At 40.7% G+C, this 20,075-nt stretch overlaps 1 protein-coding gene across 2 annotated transcripts in view; it reads right to left on the reverse strand.

The window, feature by feature from the left end:
- Nucleotides 1-20,075, reverse strand: part of LOC117426663 (inositol polyphosphate 5-phosphatase K-like) — a 36,240-nt gene that overhangs the window by 12,666 nt on the left and 3,499 nt on the right. Inside the window, exons 1-3 of one of the 2 annotated variants that reach the window (XM_059033265.1) lie at nt 15,785-16,785; nt 4,038-4,770; nt 71-178 (exon numbers count right to left, since the gene is read on the reverse strand). In XM_059033265.1, the coding sequence (XP_058889248.1) occupies nt 71-178; nt 4,038-4,762 (833 nt within the window). In that variant the 5' untranslated portion in view covers nt 4,763-4,770; nt 15,785-16,785. Of the gene's footprint in view, nt 1-70; nt 179-4,037; nt 4,771-15,784; nt 16,786-20,075 lie in introns of those variants that run through there. The other variant, XM_059033266.1, reaches the window with a different exon arrangement.

The following is a 20,075-nucleotide window of genomic DNA, read 5'->3' on the forward strand; positions in this document are numbered from 1 at the left end:
AAAGTGAAGCTAATTTGCAGAGCTCTTTAACTTTATAATAAATAAATAAATAAATAAAATGACTTCTTACCCAATGATGTACATGTCTGTTTTCCCATCCCCCACATTAAGACCCAAGAGGGAAGTGACATCATCAGGAGGGACAGCCGAGCCCACGTTCCATGTGACAATGTGTAGCCTATCAGAGACAAGAGCAGGTCACCGCTATTTTAAAGAGCAGTGTGGCACGCGTTGGAAGATTTTCTGCGTGTTATAAATGGGCTGCACACACTTTATAGAGGTGCGACGTATACTCCGGTAATAGTGTTTTATACAGTACTGTTTATTATGGGGTTTTGGATAGGGTAGTATAGAAGAGTTGCACATTTTAAAGGGATTCAACCCAAGAGCGCTCAGTCATCTGTATATACACTGGGTGTGTGTTATATTACAAAGGTATAGTAAACTGCAGGACAATCCTGTTAACCTAGTAAAGGAGATATTGGTGAACTCTAAAGCTAGGAAGTGAAGTCTGAGGTACTAGCATTGCAGTTTCCATTCTGGGTGACCATATGACTGTGTTGGAATGACAGAACAGGACAGTAAGCCATGCAGGACAGCATTAACAGCTTTGTTACTATATTTCACAGAGAGCGACACCTTTGAGGAATGACAGTGTCAGTACTTGCTGGGATATGATCTTGGCTTCACTGCAGTTAATTGGTATAACATTGCGATTTTGTAGTTCAAAATGTAATATGGTGACCATCTCTGGAAAAAGTGTCATTATCCTTAAAATAGCAACTAGCAAAACAACCATCGAACATCATTTGAAAATACCATCTTAAATGCAAGCCTAGTAATTGACTTACTCAGCAGTGACATCAGGCTGCCATGGATCAAATAAATCTTTGTTGCAATCAACTAACACAGATATAGTACACTGGGATAATCAGCACCACTTCAAACGGCGTTACACTGACCAAGTCAATAGACTGTAGCTACAAGACACTGGGGTGAAACAGAGGAACAAAATCAATAATTCGATAAATGAAGTAGTGCTGTGTGTGACTTTCATTCCCAGGAGGCTGTGACCCTTTCTGAATCCCCTCACAGTCTGCCCTGACCCCCCTCATTCTGTGTATTTAAAGCCTGTTCTTTGAAAGCTCCTCATCTTTGCATAGAAATTAAGCTTTATAATCTTTAGAATCTTGCAGAAGGATGGTAGAAAGATGATGAAAACCTAAAACCAGTTGGTGCAGAAATGCAAAGTCACTGTTTATTACACTGTAACTGCGGAAGTTTAAGAAGAAAAATAATTAAATTGTCTCTGATTGATTCCTTTATGGTTAGCCACTTAGAACCATCCGTGACCTCTAGATTACAGTCTGTTATAACAAGAACCCTCAACCTCACATTCCAACATGATTTCAGTCAGACTACAGTAACTGCCTACAATTTTCCCCTCCACTGTTGGTTCCACCCCATTGGGGGCTACACTGGAGTGCTTGGAAGGGGGCCAGGCCTGTGGGGGAGGAACGTGGTGGAGAGACAATGCAGAGGAAGTGACAGAGCAGGGACAGTGGAGTGTGCTGCAGGCTCCTGATAACATCGCGCCTTTGAAGGGCAAGCATAGCCGGATTGCCTCAACACTACACAGAGACTGCAGTCTGTATGAATATTTACAGATTCATATTTTAAAGGTCACCAGATGGTTCCAAGTGGGAAACGCATTATAATCAATCAGAAACTAATGAATAATTATTGCATTAGCCACGCAGCACCGTCATGTTTTCTGTTGATCCAAAAATGAACACAGATCTTTCTCGGCTTAAACTTCTGCAGTTATGGAGAACATACTATACTAGTCCACATACTGTAATGTTTCAATTCTCGTAACCTTGCCATTGAATAATGGCTCTAGGACTCTTGTACACGTTGGGTAAAAATATTAATTAAGGGTGGTTAAATATGAATGGACAATTAGATCAAAACTCCAGTCATATGACCTGACAGTCTTGCTAACTGTGAAATATGTATGAGATGTAAGAGCTTGAAACACAGCCTTAAGCCCTCTGACTGTCCATCTGCACTAGCCTGGATGACGACCTGTGCTAGATGAGGGAATGCCAATACTGGAGACTGGAGCCCTCTGACTGTCTGTCTGCCTGTCTGACTATCCACACAGCAAGTCCAGGGCTTTCATCCACAACTATTTAACACATGCAGAGTTTTTAATAAATAAACGTAATAACTTCAATGACCAATGTTTCGACTAGAGGTCTTTCTGAACGCCTTCAGTGTTGAAATGAATTCACATACATGGACAGGAGTTCACTGTCTGTTGCAGGAAGGACCTGCACAAGCAGTTGTAACAGAGACCACAAAGAGACTGATTGCCGTAACACATGTCAATTACCAGTCAATAAGTTAAATAGGGGACTGTGTTATTGCCTCTGCCACTGCTAAAGTATTAAGGGTTTAGTCTAAAAGACGGAGTGTATTAGAGATAGCTTTACAGCACTAACTGAGTATAGAAAGTAATGGCTTGTGCCAGGAGGCTATTAACCTTTTTGTCTGCAGAAGATAAAGTGTTTGAGAATGTGCCATGCTACTGTACAATTTGCAAGGGAACCTTACTGAGGTGTACATTTCCTGGTTTCCAATGGATTCCTGTTAGATATTGTCTAGTTTCCAGTGGGGTCTGAGCTGAATCCACCGAGAGATAACATCTAAGGACTTTTTTTTTTACCCTTGCTCTACTTTTAAATTATGTTAAATAAGTAGACAAAGTAAACATTTCTGGAGGCCGTATTTAATTTAATTTATCTTGTAATTATTTTCCCCCTGATTTTCTCCACAAATTCAAATCTCATTACATTCTCTCACCGCAGCAATTCTCAAAACAGCTCAGAAGAACTGAAGGTCTGTGGGGGTTTTTCAGTCCCACGACCAAGCCATTTGTCTCTTCACACTGGGGTACTCGTTGTCAGCAAGCTACCGGCCCTGAGAAGACAAAGGCCAGCCCTGCAGGGGGCCGTTCCAGCCCTGCTGGTGGCCGTTCCAGCCCTGCAGGTGGTTGACTGTAGGGTCTCCTGTAGCACCATGAGGAGAATCCCCAGTGAAGACCAGCGACTTTGCGCAGCCAGGACACAAACCTGTGTTTCCACGACTTTATGACTCACCCTGCACACCATGATGCCATGCTTTACCAGGTGAGCCACTCAGGGACACCATGGAGGCCTGGCTTTAAATCAAACGAAAGCAAATTGAGTTTGATGGTCTAAACCTCCACACAATTTGCCACAATATGTCTGCTGGAAAAGCAATTGAAAAGCAGTAAAGGATAACTCTCATGGCATCCCCGTGCCTGACTGGCAAAAGTTAGAATTAGCATCTTATTCATTTTTGACACATTTTTTTCTACCTCACCTCACCTTAAATTTGAACCTTTTGGTCCCCAAACCCTACTGGCCACTTTCCGCAGTGCAAAAGTTTATTTAGCTCTACATTATACAGTGACATCAACGTGGTTATTTAAGCCTTGCACTATGACAAAACACTGGGTAGTTTTAGAAATAATGTTGTGACCAGAAGGCAACATTGGATATGACTGAGTAACATGCTATTTTTCCACAAAGTAAAAGTGAGCTGCTGGACAATCCAGTACTGTACCACCAAAGTACCACCCCCGGATACAGTGAATCACAGAAAGGTGACACACTCCTGTATGTGCAGTTCTTGCATTGCTATATTATAGGAGCTCACAATCCAGAAATTCTGTTCACCCTTTATAAAGGACAATGGAAATATGGCCTCCAAGTGACGATCAAAAATGAAATAATTACTATGTAGGCTTACATGTGTAATTATGCTAATTTGAGTGCCATCTTTAAACAGCTTCAGTATGTTGTTAAACGATATGACATGATAAATATTAAAATATGATATAAAGATCACATAAAAAAAATATGCAAAGTAGGTCCTTTATAAGGTTTGATACACATGGATATGTGTATCAAACCTTACTGACCCTTGTCCTTTAGCCAGTGGCTCACCTGAAGTCCTCATCGTCCGGATCCCTTAACTCCCCTGCTGCTCTCTGGGGCTGCAAGTTCCCAGACCCTGTCCCAGCAGACTCAGCAGAGGAAGGGAGAGCTCTGTCAGGCTGTGTCATGGGTGGTTTGGCTTCAGGGACTGTCTGAGCCCCTCTTGCAGGCTGTGATCCCCCCGAGCTGGGTGGAGGGACTGAGGGTTTCCCAGCTGGTTCACCAGGATTCGGACTCCGGGCGGATGGCTGAGCAACTCCTGAATTAGCCAGCCTCGGAGCTCCAGGACCCTGCAGTGTTGCATCCCCTGATCCCACAGGCCGAGGTCTGCTGGATCCCACAGAACCAGGTCCCCCAGGTACTGTGGGCCGGGGTCGACTGGACTGCACAGGCCCTGGCGGTTTGGGGACTGGGTCACTGGATGCCACTGGTTTTGACCCGCTAGATTTATCTGGCTCTGGTTCCCCAGAGCCCCTCACTTGGGTTGCACCTGGTCTGCAGGGTTCTGCTTGCTGGGATCCAGGGACTCCCTCTGTTGCCACAGCTGGGGAGAGTCGTCTGGATTTCTCTGGCCCCTCTGCCCCAATGGGTTTGGGTTCCTTTAGTTGATGTGGAGCAGTGGGCCCCTGCATGGGGGATGCCCTGGGTTCAGCGGCTGGCACTACTCTATTCGATCGCCCTGGTGGGGAGACACGTGGTCCCTGCTTTCTTAGGTCCTGCTGCGCTGGATTCATCTTCCAGCCTGGAGAAAGAGATAAAGAAAATCAAACGAGAGAATAGAAGGCCCTGAAGAAAAGATGGGCAGGGATGTGCAGAACATTGACCTTTGCAATGAAAAATTCCATTTGCCAGCTTGTAGAACAGCACCTCATCACTAAAGCTTATGGAAGGTGTCCTTACATTCAGGCAATCAAAACAAGTGGCGTGGAAAGTCAAGACAAACTAAAGTACAGTAAATCTATTTATACATCTACACTTTTGATTGTTTATCCAAAACAGTAGTTTTTGTAGTGCCCTTAGTATCCGGAAGCAAGAGTGACATTGTGATAACTTACAAACATATACAGATATATTAAACAGTATAATATATTTGGCTAAAATGATTTTTTTTATTTCAAATGTGAATGTGAATTTTGAAGCCTGAAAACATCCCACAAGTCTCCCACAGGTTAACATTCTTTATAAAATACACATCTAGTCACATGAGATCCCATTGGGTCCTACTATAAACTGGTTGGGTAGCTGTAGTCTCAAGAAATGTGGCAGCAAAGAGATAAAAAAAAAACTGGGTAGGGTTTAAAATACAGATGCGGAAGGAAACTGCAGAGTCTGAAATGAGGATGTTTTCAGCGATCTGCTTCAGTCTAACCCTCAGAAATGTATCATCTCAAATCCATCTGTCTTACAATATAATTTGGTATATACATAGTTAAGCAATTGGGATCTGAACTGAAAGTACAACACAGGTTTCTGATATCTCATATAGAATATCAATAATTGAATTATGTTAGGAGGTTGTAAAAATACAATCATTTTAATAGATGTAATGTAATGTATGTGACATATTATGTAGCATGGCAGGGAAAAGGTTAAGGGTGAGAGAATGCAAGAAAAAGGGATTTGAATGAGAGTGCGTAATAGGTAGTAATCTGTGAAAGATAAAGAAAGCAGGGGATGAAATCTGAAAGAGGTAGCGAGGGAAGGGAATGGATGTGAACGGTAGGGGGCTAGATAGGGAGGTGCTGAGCTCAGTACACAAACACAGCGGTAATTATCAGCCAGGCAGACAACAGTACACTGCAGCTAAATGTCTAGAGCTTCCTTCTGTGTGCTGCCTCGAGATGTCATTTCAACGTGAGCCCTTGTTATCACAGGCTGATGGCTGCCGTACAGACAGCTTTGTCTTATAATAGAACAGAGGACCCCGGTGATCACAGCGGGAAGGGCGTGCGTCAGTGTGTCACGCTCACAGTAACTATGATCTGCCGCTGTGTTACAAGAGACTGGATTTCTTTACTATGACTTTATTCACTGCTGGAATGATCCCCAGCTCAGTAAAGCTGATGCACAGAGGAACGCAAAATGAGATGAGAGAGGCATCTTCCACAACTCAAGGATTGACTAGTTCAATGTTTTGAGTTATTATATAACTGGAACTTGCTAAAGGCTGGTTTCACAGACCCAGTAATTTTGGACTACCTTGAAATTGCCTTGGGTAAAGTAGTTCACAATTAGTGCTAACCACAGTGTGTGAAACCAACTGCAATAATTGTACTCCCAACCAGGAAACTGTAGGGTCAGAGACTGTTCAAACATCTTCTGTTACCTCGTTTAAATGCACATATCTAGTCAGATTCAAGTTACCTATTTGATTAAACGAATCTCAAACCCTATTTATTTGACATGTAAACCAGTTTAGAGCTGGAGTCCATGCTGGGTATTTAAGCTCATAGATTCAGAAGCATTGATTGCTCCGAACCCCACTGGGTTTGGCATGTAGACATTTGTTGAGAGGTTCAAAACAATCAGTATAAAAGGACTGATTCCTTGTGCATGTAAATGTAGTATGTGTTTTAAAATAATGTGGAATATCTTTCACATTGGTGAAGACAGGACTCAAATCAGCACGTGAAATCAACTGCCAGAGTTTAAATACAGGTGTGGCTTTTACTGAGCAGTGCAATTGTTCATTTTTGAAAAGGGAGTAGAGTATACGTGGCACCGAACATCTATCTGATAGTGTGTTATTATCACTCAGGTCCAATACAGACATTCCTTAGTACCTCTAGGGTGCATTGCTGTGGATTTGAAAGGGTGTCAGATAAGCTCCGCTGTTGTCATAGATATAAAAATCTATTATATAACTATATCTAAAAATGCTACTGTGATAGGGGGTGTGGGTTACCCGCTGACAGACAGGAAGGATGACATCGACACACCGCTCAGGATTTATTTACAGAAACAAAAGAAAACCATAAAACCATGTGACGCTACCAGGATTGCAACAAAATGAAAAGGCAAAACAAAACTAAGAAACAACGGCCTGTTAACACGCAAGCGCTACTCCGCTGTAAAGGAGGCCCCACTGACACACCTGTATACTTTTACATGGGATTTAAAATCCATAAACCAATCCTTGTTCCTGATAATTCAAACCACGACCCCGGTTCCTATAGCTTTTCAGCAGCCTCAAGGTGTGTCAGCTGATCCCTTTTATCACAAGACGCTCTTCTGGGACATGCCCACCTGCTGGTTAGGGGTCGGCAACTGGCCAGTCACCAGCTGCCTTTCCTTGCAACCAAACTGACTAACTCTGTACAAAAAACAATCACGACCCCTTTCCCCCGAATGAAAATAAACAAAACAAAACCACACTTTCTCTCATGGGCAGGGCCACAGCTATTAAAAAAAAAACAATGTCTGTACATTTCAGTTATTCTTTTAATGGTAAATTGTGTGGTGGTTTGGTGATGTAGACTACATTCCTTACGGAATATACCAGAAGATGCCTTTTCTGAGCTAGGCACAAACCCACTTCTGGTGCATTAACCCACTGCCTCCTTCAGATCTGCATGTCCTTGAAGAAACACCTACAAGTCTATTCTTAGAGCAGGGATGCTTGCATAACAGCGTGGAGTGCTGAGGGTACAGCCTGAACTGGCTGCTGGCCAAACACAGATACGATCTTTGTGTACAGTAACTTCCTTTTGGGTCATTATTGTGCTAGAGCACGGAGTAAAGAGTGATCTAAATGTTAGGTCGTGTAACTCAATGTCTGTCCTTCTCAGAGTCGAGCCAATACTTTCCAACGAAAAACATTTGAATAACAAAACAGCTCTTCTCTCGAATTAGCTGAGCAAAAATCTCCACGGCACAGAAAACAAAGGTTACGTATTAGAGGGTTTATACAACGCTCAAGGTCGTTTCAGCCAATCGGAGAAGGGTTTAGACAAAGCTCAAGGTCGTTTCAGCCAATCAGAGAGCAGCCATAAATGTAGTATCCAGCATCAGCACAAACTCAACCCAAAACATGTAATATATATAAATATAGCTGAAAGAAACAACTCAGTTGCAGAGAGGAGCACTGCATTCTAGTTCTGAGCGGTTTTTGCAGCTAAAATGATTTTATTCCTCTGTGGACATTTTTCTTTGTCTTTGCTTCAAAACAGGACCGTGCATGCGTACCCTCTGATTACAATCACACATACAGTTAAACAGCTAAAACTTCAAGATAAACTGAGAATTGCTGAGAACTGGGAAGTAGAAGCTCGAGATAGAGTCTTCACAAGCAAGCGCTAAGATTTATTATCAACCGACCGCATACTGCAGAGACACATTTTAAAGGATGTTCAAGGTTATTATTGTGCACAGCTAAAACTGAGCTTCTTGAGGCAAAATAGAAGATTTCAACATTAAACTCCTGGTCATTGTTTAAACACAGGTGAAGGCATTAGCCCAAACTCTGCTGTTTAAAGTTATTGATGGGAAAAGCTTTCATATGATTATGATATACTCAATGTCCTAAAAAAAGGTCCTTAGCAAACTTCATCACAGCTGGACACGCGGCTCTCTAGATATAAGCACAAGGGTGACACACAGGCATATGGACGACCGCCTCCCCCGTCTCTCCATTACCAGGTATCACCAGGGCGTTTGTACAGGAACTTCACAAAGAGAGACAGGACGAGCTGTCCGCTGTTGCACTGTGAGTCACTGTGTTATTTTATTGCAGTTTGGCAGAGATAGGGCAGTTTGGTCCCTGGCTCCCTGCATTCCAGCCATGTGAGAATGTGGCTGCAATGGAGGAGACTGGCCCAGTGACTGGTTGGCCATTTAATGAATACATTACATATCACAAGAGCACTTCTGTTAATTAAACTTCAGTGTACTAGATCTAATCCAACTGATTGATATGATAAGCCCTATATTTTCAATTAAAGTTTTGATTAGCTTTACAAACTAAAAGTACAAACTAAAAGACAAATACTGTGTATATATATATATATATATATATATATATATATATATATATATATATATATATATATATATATATATATATTGTAAGGCAGCAGGTTGTGTGAGACAGCAGGGAGGGGGTTAAAACCTCCCTGAAGAGAAAATGCACCTTTTTGGTTTGTTTGATTGTATTGTTTTATTGTTTCATTTAATTTGTTAATTGTTTTATTATTAATTATCCCCTGCACCTGGTAGCTATTGTTAAATTGGGACCAGGTGCAGGGTATTTAAGAGGAGCAGTCAGTCTGTTCAAGGCTGCTGAGTAGAAGGAGGTTTTTTCTTGGCAAATATAGAAATAATTTCTCAAACCACCTTTCCAAACCACCTACAGTATACTCCAGTCTTTAATTAACTTTAATGACCAAACAAGAAATAGAAGTAATATAATTGAAGATCTTTAAATCCTGTCATGCATGTCGACCTCATATGTCTTTGTTGGAGACATGAAAAACGCAAATGCATGATGACCTCATTTGAGGATGCCATTTTTCCCCAAATAAAGCAACGGCATTTTTTTTTAATTTTCAATGAAAAATATATTTATGATGTGTCCAAAACAACACTTCTTTCAGCTATTTTCAATATGTCAAACATAAAAGGGTTAAACACAACTTTGTAACACTGAATGCTTTGAAAATATCTCATACTGATGAAATATAGCTTGTTTGTTATCTCTTCAGTGAAGAAACTGCACAGATTTGATCAAGCAGCAAGGAACACTTGTAAGGGCTGCATTAGGATAGCGGGACCCTTTCTCTGCATGACATAGCACATTGCTTTGCAAACAAATGCAGTTCAACTGTTCATGTTTTGCTGTAAATCCATAAACTGCAACAAAAGGCTGGAGACTTGAAGAGCATATTTTGCCTGAGGTAGCAGGAAATCTTTCACATGAAGAGGCAGGAACTGAAACATCAAAATAAAGGTTTAAGTGCAATACTGTGAAGAACAGCACTTCATTAAAACGGTAGATAATATTATGCAAAGCTTAAGCATAAGTGGTGAATCAGTGAAATTGTCCACCATTTTGAATGCAGTTAGGCAATTAGCTGATATTCATTCAAAATGCCATTGACAGTGTCCACTGCTTCTTAATAATTAACCATGTTAGTATTTACAGTGTAACTGCCTTTCACAAAAGGAGCTTTTGACTACTATAGTTATTAGTCACTTTGAGTAATTCACTGTTCTCTCTGTGTTATTATTGACTAATCTACAGTATTCAGCTGGATTCGAAAATTAAACAATTTAAAGATCAAAGGTTGGAATTACTGTAAATGTTAAACATCAATGGTCGAAATTATAGAAATGGTTTAATCTCACCCAAGGGCTGTATGTATTATCGAATTGAATTAGACACTATTTAGCATTCATATCACCTTCATAAAGGCTACATGACATTGCATAAATATGCAGAGAATCCTCCTCTAGAATCACTTTGAAACCAAATGTTATTGAAAATTCTGTTTTGAGTCCATTTCTGTGTCATGTAGTCATTCATACTTTTACAGTAATCATTGAGATCTAAATTAATATAATTTTAGCAGCATTATAGTCACATATGTCAGTGCTGGATGTTTTCAGAGCATGTCCCTGTATCAGGGAATCCACATGGACTGCATAAATCAATCCGATTCGGTGGCTGATGCAATCTAGGGGGGGTTCACCAGTGCAGTAAAATGCTCCAAAAAACCAAAAATGGATTTCCCCAGGAGGGAGAGATTGATCAAATCAACCTCTTATAGTTTTGGAGGTTTTCGGTATTTGGATGAAACTTTCTGTATTGGATGATATATTTGTTACGTTTTGTTAGGGAGTTGGAAAATCATATTCTGCTACATACAAGCGTTTCACATTAAAATACATGCTGGCAAAATATCACCTCATTCCACCTTTTTATGTTTCGTCCTTAATATTGGCACAGTTCATAATGGCTCTGCACAAAATAATAAACTTAAATATCACTGAATCCTTTCAGCATGAATAATCCTTTAAAAAACAAATGAATGATTAGTGGTAATTTTGATAATTTCAGGGGGTGTAAATTCACACATTTGATGCCAGTTCTTTGACGTTTCTAAAATCCATGAAATGTTAAGTACTGCTTTCCCACGCTGTCTCAAAGCACTCTATGAAGGTTGGCTTAGACATCCCAAAGCAATTGAAATGGAGGCTGCAAGCCAGCTGTACACATCAATAACAAGCATGTTTGAAACACACCTCCTCCGCCACTGCTGTTAATACAAAATGACAGCTGTGGATCAAACGTCAGCAGGATGCTTGGAGGGTATGATACAAGATTGGTGAAGACTGATGCAAAATCAATGCAGGCAGATAGGTGGACAGCTACGATCGGGGTCCCCATTTTTTGTGTGACAGATTCCGCCAAATATCCCCAAATCTGATTCTCTCACTACTTTGTGAGAAAGAATTTCTTAATAAAGTTTCATTGCAATTGGTTATTTCGATATTAGTCAACATTTTCGAGAAGACAATGAACAGGTTCCACCTCCTATCCCCATGTTCAGATACTCCAGAGCTTGTGTTAAAGAATGTCTTTATCGAGGTGGATCTCTAGATATTTGTAAAAGTCTAAAGTGTGACATGCGTACAGAAGTCACCTCCGCTATATCCCTGTAACCAGGGATAAGTAATAATATGATTAATGTCAAAATATAAAAATATATGGTAAAAGGGGCAATCTGAAATGTAATTACAAATTCACTATAATATGAGCTTTAACCCTTTGCTTACTGTCTACAACTATGGATAGTCCAAAGATGCAGATGTTTCCAATAGGGTCATTCCAGCTCAAGTGGACCAAATTCTGAAATTCTGGAGAGATGTGTTCTCCATTTGATGCTACATAAACAACACGTGATACAGAAAAGGATAGGTGTTTGTGCTGCGAAAGAAGAGCTATCATGAAAGAGAATGTGTTTGACGGTAGTAAAAACTCAATTAACTAGTTTTCTGCATGTGGTCCACATCATACTTCAGCTGGAATGGAATAAACAGCATTGCATTTTATTGTCCATGAAAACTGAAAGTAAAGAACCTGGATCCCTTGCAGCAGATGCAGAAAGGAAGCAGTGTGGCAATACCAGTCATCACTCACACAGCTGTGGTTTGGATTTCCTGGAGAGATAATGACTACTAAGTGGTTAGACAGCCAGCAAGGCGAAACAACGTGGTTCAGATATCATGTTCTCTGAAGTCTGCTTCCACGAAGCAGCTGCTAGAATCCTCATATCCTTAATGTCCTTTGGTTCAATGTGGGGAGGAGGATGACGACGTATACTACATAAACAAATACTGCGCTTGAAGGTACAGAGAACATCAGCCAGTTTAATTCAAGAACTTAATGGCATGAGCTATGAGGACCGGTTGGAAGAATGAAATCTCTTCAGTTTAGAAACAGGGAGGAATTTGTTTCAAAGGTCACACATGATACAGATAAAGCTGATCCTCGTCGCTGCTTCAAACACTGCAAGACGAGAGAGCACAAACGTTCAGAATGGCAGGTAGGGAGCTAGACATGCACTGAATGGTATACTGGGGAAATACAATCCATTAGCTGGGTTTAAAGCAGAGGTGCAACTAGAAACCAATTTCCTACTTGAATATCATATAGGTCATAATCAAGAATTACTGATGCATTGAGAGAACTTGCAGTCATTAAGCAGGAGGCAAGACTCTTCACAAAATACAACTGAAAACAACATGTGCACATGATTAACATTATTATACAGAGTAATATATCAACTGAGGAAACTTTGAGTCGCATGCTGTAGAAGCCACTAACCTTGCTAATGGCAACTTGGTAGCCCTGCCAAAGATAGTTCATCCAGCATGCAGCCCTTTATTATTACAAAGTAAGAAGACAACAGACCCCTCATGGATGAATGAGTGTGTTCTAGATTACGAGACTCAATTAATACTACCATTTTTTTTTAAGACGAGTAATCTTCCTCATTAATAACATGCTGCAGCCTGACAATTGGCTAGGTGGCAAAGGCAGTAAATTTACTAGCTTCATGATGACCCTGGAGACCTGGGTTCAAATCTGGCTCAGGTTACACATGAAATTAGTTTTAGCGGCTCAACTCTAATACCCCAATTGACTTTAGATCACAAAACCATCAGGCAATTTGTCATTTATAAACAGGGGAACAACAGTGTTTTAACAGAATCGGTGCCCGCATGTCCTAGAGTGTTTTAAAAACATCCAGGAAATACTGTTTAATGCTCAACCTGCAATCTATTAACTTTCACGACCATATCAAACCAGTCCACTGCAGTAACCTGTACAATGCCATGCTTTATAACACAGGGATGAAACATCCATGACAGGCAGGGCTTCAGTAGAAAGCTTCACGGTACATTATTCTGCCGTAGCAAAGGTTACAGTGAACTCCACGCTTCGGTAGACACACATCTTTCAAGGGCAGGGTGTATGGCTGGCTTTTTGCAGTAGAGAACAAGGAAATCAGAATTCCTTTTCAGAATACATCTGTGACAGTTCTGCACCATTTACAACTGCAGTGTCCCATAAAACAGGTTATATTCAATACTAAATTACTAAATTCTCTGCAAGACTCATTGATATCTTCATTCAAATATATACTTTGACTATTAGGAGGGCCTTAGTAAATTTGCTTAGTAAATTGAGAAAAAACTTTGATTAGATTAGTTTTAAATGCATTGTGAGCACTTATTAGCTAATGTCCAGTGGCATTTGACACAACTCTGAAGACTTCTCCAGTGTAAACATAAAATGGCAATGCTTGCAAAGTGACATTTCACTTCAGGCAACATAAAAGACTGTAATTTGAGTTCTGGTTTCCTATTTATAGCTTATTTAATCAACAGGTTTTCTGAGTTGCAGTTAAGAGGTTAGAGTCTGGCTGGGAGCTGGGAGCTATAACACTTTATCTAACACAGTCATGGATAAGATGAGAATTATAACCAATCCCTTTGGCATACCTGGCTGTTCTTTACAATGCTTACCCATGCTTTGCCATGCTTTCACCGTACTTTATTACACTTTGCTATGTGTTTACTATAGGAAACATTTACAAGAGCAGCATCAGAATTTTCTATACCAGATCTCTCTTATAAAACACAGCTGGCACTTTTTATTGGCCATCTGGGGTCAATTCAATTGATCCAAATGTTGATGGATCTAAATATCACCACTGTATAGATCACAGTTGGCCCTTCCATTCCAGGCCTGTTCTAAGTCGTTTAATCAAATGAATGAAACGATAAAGTAGTTCATTATTTCATTTGCCCAATTAAACCCTGATCTGAATGGCCCTCCAGGACCAGATCATTAAACTGTGTCCCTCTAGTCAAACATCTAACAGTGCTTCTCCTTAGTGTACTTCTGTCTGTAAAAACACACAACAGGACCCAGAGGGTACTATTCCAATTATCTGAAGGATGGTGGTAATCAGAGCTGCTACCCTTTAGATTAATTAAAGAGACCCCTTGGTGTGTTGGATGCTGGAGTTTGTCTGTGTCTGTATCTGAATAAACACATTTCACTACCGGGAGCTTAAAAAAACAACATGGCCATTTTGCTGCCTTCAAACACCTTGAAGGACACCACTCACCCAGAGCTGCCATGCTCCGTGCCCTTGTGATTAACGTTATCTATGAAAGCTGTGCCTGAGGTGAATGGGGGCCGCATTAAGTGTCATTATCTAAAAAAGGCATGGATTGTCGACTGATGAAAGCTATCAATTTGGAGTTGCATTTGGTGGTGGTGTTATTTTTTATTTTTATTTTTTTTAATAAGTATGTTAAAAAAGAAAAATTTGGTGACTTTGGTGTTTTGTAACTGAACTGTATCCCGTTAAGACCGCCCACGCAGCATTTGACAGGCTGCACAAAATGTCAGTTTAGCAGCCGAGATGATTATTGGTTGTTAGTTGCGATGGAAATTACTTCTATCGTGTGGTTACTTAGTAAAGCCCAGACACGACAGGCTGCAGAAAACGTGACAATAAGCGGGTTCGTGAGATGATATTAAGAGAGGTCATTTCTCAAAGAACCTATGGTGCATGGCGAGTGGTTCTGCAAAAATCGTGATAATAAGCGGGGCATGATATTAAGCGATGTGATATAAAACGGGGTCATCTGTAATTAAAGCAATAGCACAACGTAGGTGTGGCGAACAGCGCCCTCTATGGCACCTGCTGGTAGTTCTAGAAGCTGGTGGCTTCATTTGTATCACATCTTTAGCCCTTTAACTCTTACTGTGGATCTTTCATAGTGTTTTTTTTTTATGTGAAATGTTTTCAGTCAGAAGAATATTTATTTATGAGTAACATCATCAATAAAAACACAAGAATGAAGAAAGGCCAATTCTTCTGAGCAAAATTCAGATGTAAAGTTAACCAGTGAGCAACACCACCTGCCATATCTTGTTAAAAAACTAAAGATCACATGCATTTAAACTAAAACCGTATTTAAATGCATCTAGTCAGGAAGAGTTAAACAAGACCACGTACTCATTCATATCCTTTTTCATTGACTCCCAGTTTCCTCCTCTAAGACCATCAGAAATCTACATGCCCCCCCTTTACACCACTGCCCCCCTCCCGTCATCTCAGACCAACCCTGTACTATACCCCTTTATTGTAAAAAATATATTCATAATTAGAGGAAGCATCATGACAAACATGAACGCGTCACACAGTCGCCCGTTACAGAGAGGGAACTCGCCTTACCTTTCTATTCCAGCACGTTATATATGTTGTTATTCTGCTGGGCGGTTTGACTTACAGGAAGGACACGGTGCAGCCCTTGTTAGCACTGGAATTCACCGGGCTGTGGTTCTGTCAGTAACCTGCCTACTGAAGTTCAATTAAAGCAGCAGGTGATGCTGCCAGAGACATTAACTGGACAGAGCTGCAGTGCTTCCGTAGTGTGCAAGTCTAAAGACTCGGGGTCCTTAACGTGGCTGTACAAAGAGAAGCGTCGATGTGAGCAACTCCCATCTGCTATCCGCTAGATCCATAATACCACGTTAATATGTCTGTTCCTGATAGTGGGGTCGATCTTGTGCGTGTGGAGCTATTTGGAAAAGAAGCACACGCGGCATGGAAGACTAATCTATGAGAGCCGCCTCGCTGTCTTTAGAGCCTGTACATTGCATCTGCATGTAGTATTAAACAAATTAGGCATGTATCTGTCGATCTGTTTCCATGCTGGTGCTGCCTGCCTGTATCGGGTTAATGCCTGTGACCCATCAGAATTAAAAAGTCCCTTAAAGTCGGGTTGTTCCTGCTTGCAGAACTGTGCACAGCGGTTAGGTCCTGCTTTATTTATTTTTTTTAATATGTCAGCAATGTTCAGTTGGTAATCCCGCCAGTGAATTGTCCATGTTGGTATTACAGTGCTAACCGCGCATGGGTAATGCACCTCCTTTTCAAGCGCTTCTGCTGTTTTTCCCTCTCGATTCTAGGTAATAACAGACTGCCACCGCTGGGACCCGTTTACACAAATAAATGCTGGTGTCCGTGAAGGCTGTCAATGACGTCTGCTGCGTTGCGATGCTGAATCACCTCGGAGACGTTTCTGTAAATACAGTACGTGAGAGCGTCTTTCTTTTCTATTGGGGAAAAGCGCGGTCGTATGCTACTATTGTATCTACAGAATGATCATTGCACTGAGCGGTAGTGCTTAAGTGCTGCTGCCAGTGTGTGTGTGTGTGTGTGTGTGTGTGTGTGCGGGGGTAGGGTGGGTAGTCCAATATATTACGGAAGACGGGGACAAAGCTGCTCCGCTCAAGTGTTTTCAGATAACGAAAGGTGTCATGCCCAATGGGCCCTTGTCCTGTCACCCAGCACACTTGAGTCGGTTTCCTGGAAGTGAACACCACGATACGTGGTAACCTGATACGAGCTCTCGCTGCTCCCACAGGGATTTAAAGGGACGAGCCTCAACAGTGCCATGGATGCACGAATCGAAGCAGGCGGAGGACGTTTTTTTATCTTATTATAAAGGCAACACAAAAAGTATTTGCTACTGTAAACCGCTACAGACAGGCCTTAAATTAAAGATTACAAGTCATCGAATCAGGAAGCATCGGCGCGACTCTATATTAAGAACACTGTACTCAAATAGCCGACAGCGTCCATAATTCCAGTACCAATAATGCGAGTACAGCTGGTATTTACAAACATAAACCTTTACAAATCGTACAGAATGGTATTCTAGTACAAAGTACTATGCACTGGATAATAGTCATCACTATGACTGGAGCCTATCTGTGGTGCATCAGATGAGAGTGGAGAGGGGGATTAATATACACTCACAGAACATCGTACCTCGTTTTATATAGGCCAGTGCAACGCAATTATTACACCAGTCAGTGTTACTGTTAGCAAGTGCACTGTTTTAAAGGGACAGATCCGTATGTACTTCAAATCTACACAAACAAAACAAATGACAAAGCACGCACAGCTCAGCAATATATTTGATAAAATATTATACAGATCGACTAAAACAATGTGTGGACGTATACGAATCTCTTGGTTTCTCATTTAGAACTTAAAAAAAAAAAAACACACTTCATCATATTGTGCAGATTTTCTTCGGTTACACAACATTACACAACAAAGCCCCACCCCTGCCTCCTGGACAGTGCCTAATGACTGAGCCTTTATTAGTTTCCGGGGTGTGGCTCTCGTCAAGTAATGTTTCGTGACGTTTTCTTTTCTTTTTTTTTTTTTTTAAAGTACAGTACACTTAAATACACATTACAGCACTTGGCATTGAGAAGCGGCACATATTTGTTTTGTCTAAAGAATATTGTGCATGAACGTAATTGTGTGACTGCTGAAAGATTTTTTTTTAAGTTTTACCAGAGTGAATCAATGTGATCCAGCTGAACACACACAGGAGACCTCTAATAAAGGCGGGTTCTCAATTGCTTTTCAAAGTGAGATCTGCAAGGATCTAAATGTGGGGATTGAACATTCAATACACAGTGTTCACAGCACACACACACACACACACACACACACACACACACAAACACACACACACACACACTCACACTCACACACAGCAGCTCACACTAACTAGCTTCTGAGCAATCATTATACCAGGACCATAAACCACACTAAGATTACCTTGACGACAGGGACTTTTCCTACAAACCACGTGACTTCCTGTGCAGCGGTCCTCCGATTGCCACTCTCCCATGTAAAATTGATGAAACTTGACATTGGCATAGCTTGCTCTCATGCGGACAGCACTATTTTGCTTACATTATTCCTGTAGTTCTGCATCATTGATATACAAATACACCATTCATTTTAAATGAATTAATAGTTTAGCAGTGTAGTTGTTGTGCACATCTGCATATAAACCTGATCACCTTTAACGCAATCCTAACCTAATGCAATATATATATATATATATATATATATATATATATATATATATATATATATATATATATATATATATATATAAAAAATCAGAATGCAGAATTGCTGGTCAGTCCCCCAGCAGGATGGTTGAAATATTATTCTCTAAACAACAATATGCTACTATATGCTAGTCCTGGAGCATTTAGTACTCAACAACCATTAGAGAAACACACCTGATTGACCCAAATGCAAGTAAGCAAAACAGATATCATTTATCAAGCACACAGTCTGCCACACAACACCTGGTATCAGGTTTATAATAGCTGTGCTGCAGTAATTTAACAATGGAAGCCGTCAGTGCAAAAGTCTGGCAGGTAAGTACCCTTATCGGTAGGCATAGAACTGCAGTCTCCTGTGTCAAGGTATTAAGCAGTACTTCTGTATACTATCAGGACACAAACTCAGTTTGCAAAAAGTGGGACTTATCAAGTATTTGCTCTTGCTTTCAGTTAACAATTACATTTAAAATTGTAAAAATGTTTAACACACACATTGGTTTGAATTGGCTGAATACTCTGTTCTGTGAATTGCAGCCCTGATGTGTTTTCTGTAATATATAAAAGCTTCACCTTCCTGCTGCAAGAGATTGAGGGCTGAGTGTAGGAGCTCAGTTGGCAGGTGCTTCATTTCCAAGACTGCCGGAACAGGTTTTGCTGCCCAGTTCCACCCCACATTTCCAAGAAGAAATTAAAAGGTGATAATCCTTGAGGATGCTCACTTATGATGTTGAATTTGTGCTGTCCTGGCAGGGGCATGAAAATGTCTATATCGGCAGTTTTATGGCATGTGTTTGTGAAGGCAATAAAATTAGGCCTCTCCCTCTTGTGGATATTTTTGTAAATACAGAATAAATGAATTGATTCTCTAATGCTCTAAAGAGAACGATGCTATCAATGCCATACTCACACTTTGAACTAATGTGGTCTAATCCGGCTTTTAGTAGTGATATTTTCCAATAGCATTTCACTCATTAACCCAGCATCATTATCTTTTGTTGACGGCAGCGTCCAACAATTAAGTTCAATTTTGCACTACAACATATTAACTGCATTTGCTACATTCTTCCATAATTTAGTGTTCTGGGCTCTGTACTGGATCAGAAAGAAATCCGTCCAGTTTCTTTACATTCCACAAAGGTAGTTTTTAGCTGCAGGGAAAGAAGCCCACCCACCCTCCTTTTACACCTGCTTGTCGCTGAACCAAACAGATTTGCTCCTCCACACATCAGTACAAGACTACAGTAAGCAAAATCACAAACGTGTGTCTGTAATACCATAAAAACCTGGCACCCTTCTGAAAAACTATTTTAAGCCAAATTGGACACTACCTCTGCAATATAACAGTATATGCGCAGAAAAACCTTGAGTATTCTCACACTTGTTATCCAAACAGACCCTTGTAAACCTGTCCTGTTGTGTGCAGTGCTTTCCTGCACAGTTGTATTTTTGTCCCTGACTGGTAAAGTCATATAAAACGATTTCGCAGTAGTAATTCAATTATCAGTGTATCCTCATATAATATACAAGTGGCTGTGACCTGTATGTGGAAAGCTCAACTGTCGAGCTGGATTTAAAAGGGT

Source organism: Acipenser ruthenus, chromosome 11, assembly GCF_902713425.1.
Source record: "Acipenser ruthenus chromosome 11, fAciRut3.2 maternal haplotype, whole genome shotgun sequence".
In the NCBI taxonomy this organism is placed as follows: domain Eukaryota; kingdom Metazoa; phylum Chordata; class Actinopteri; order Acipenseriformes; family Acipenseridae; genus Acipenser; species Acipenser ruthenus.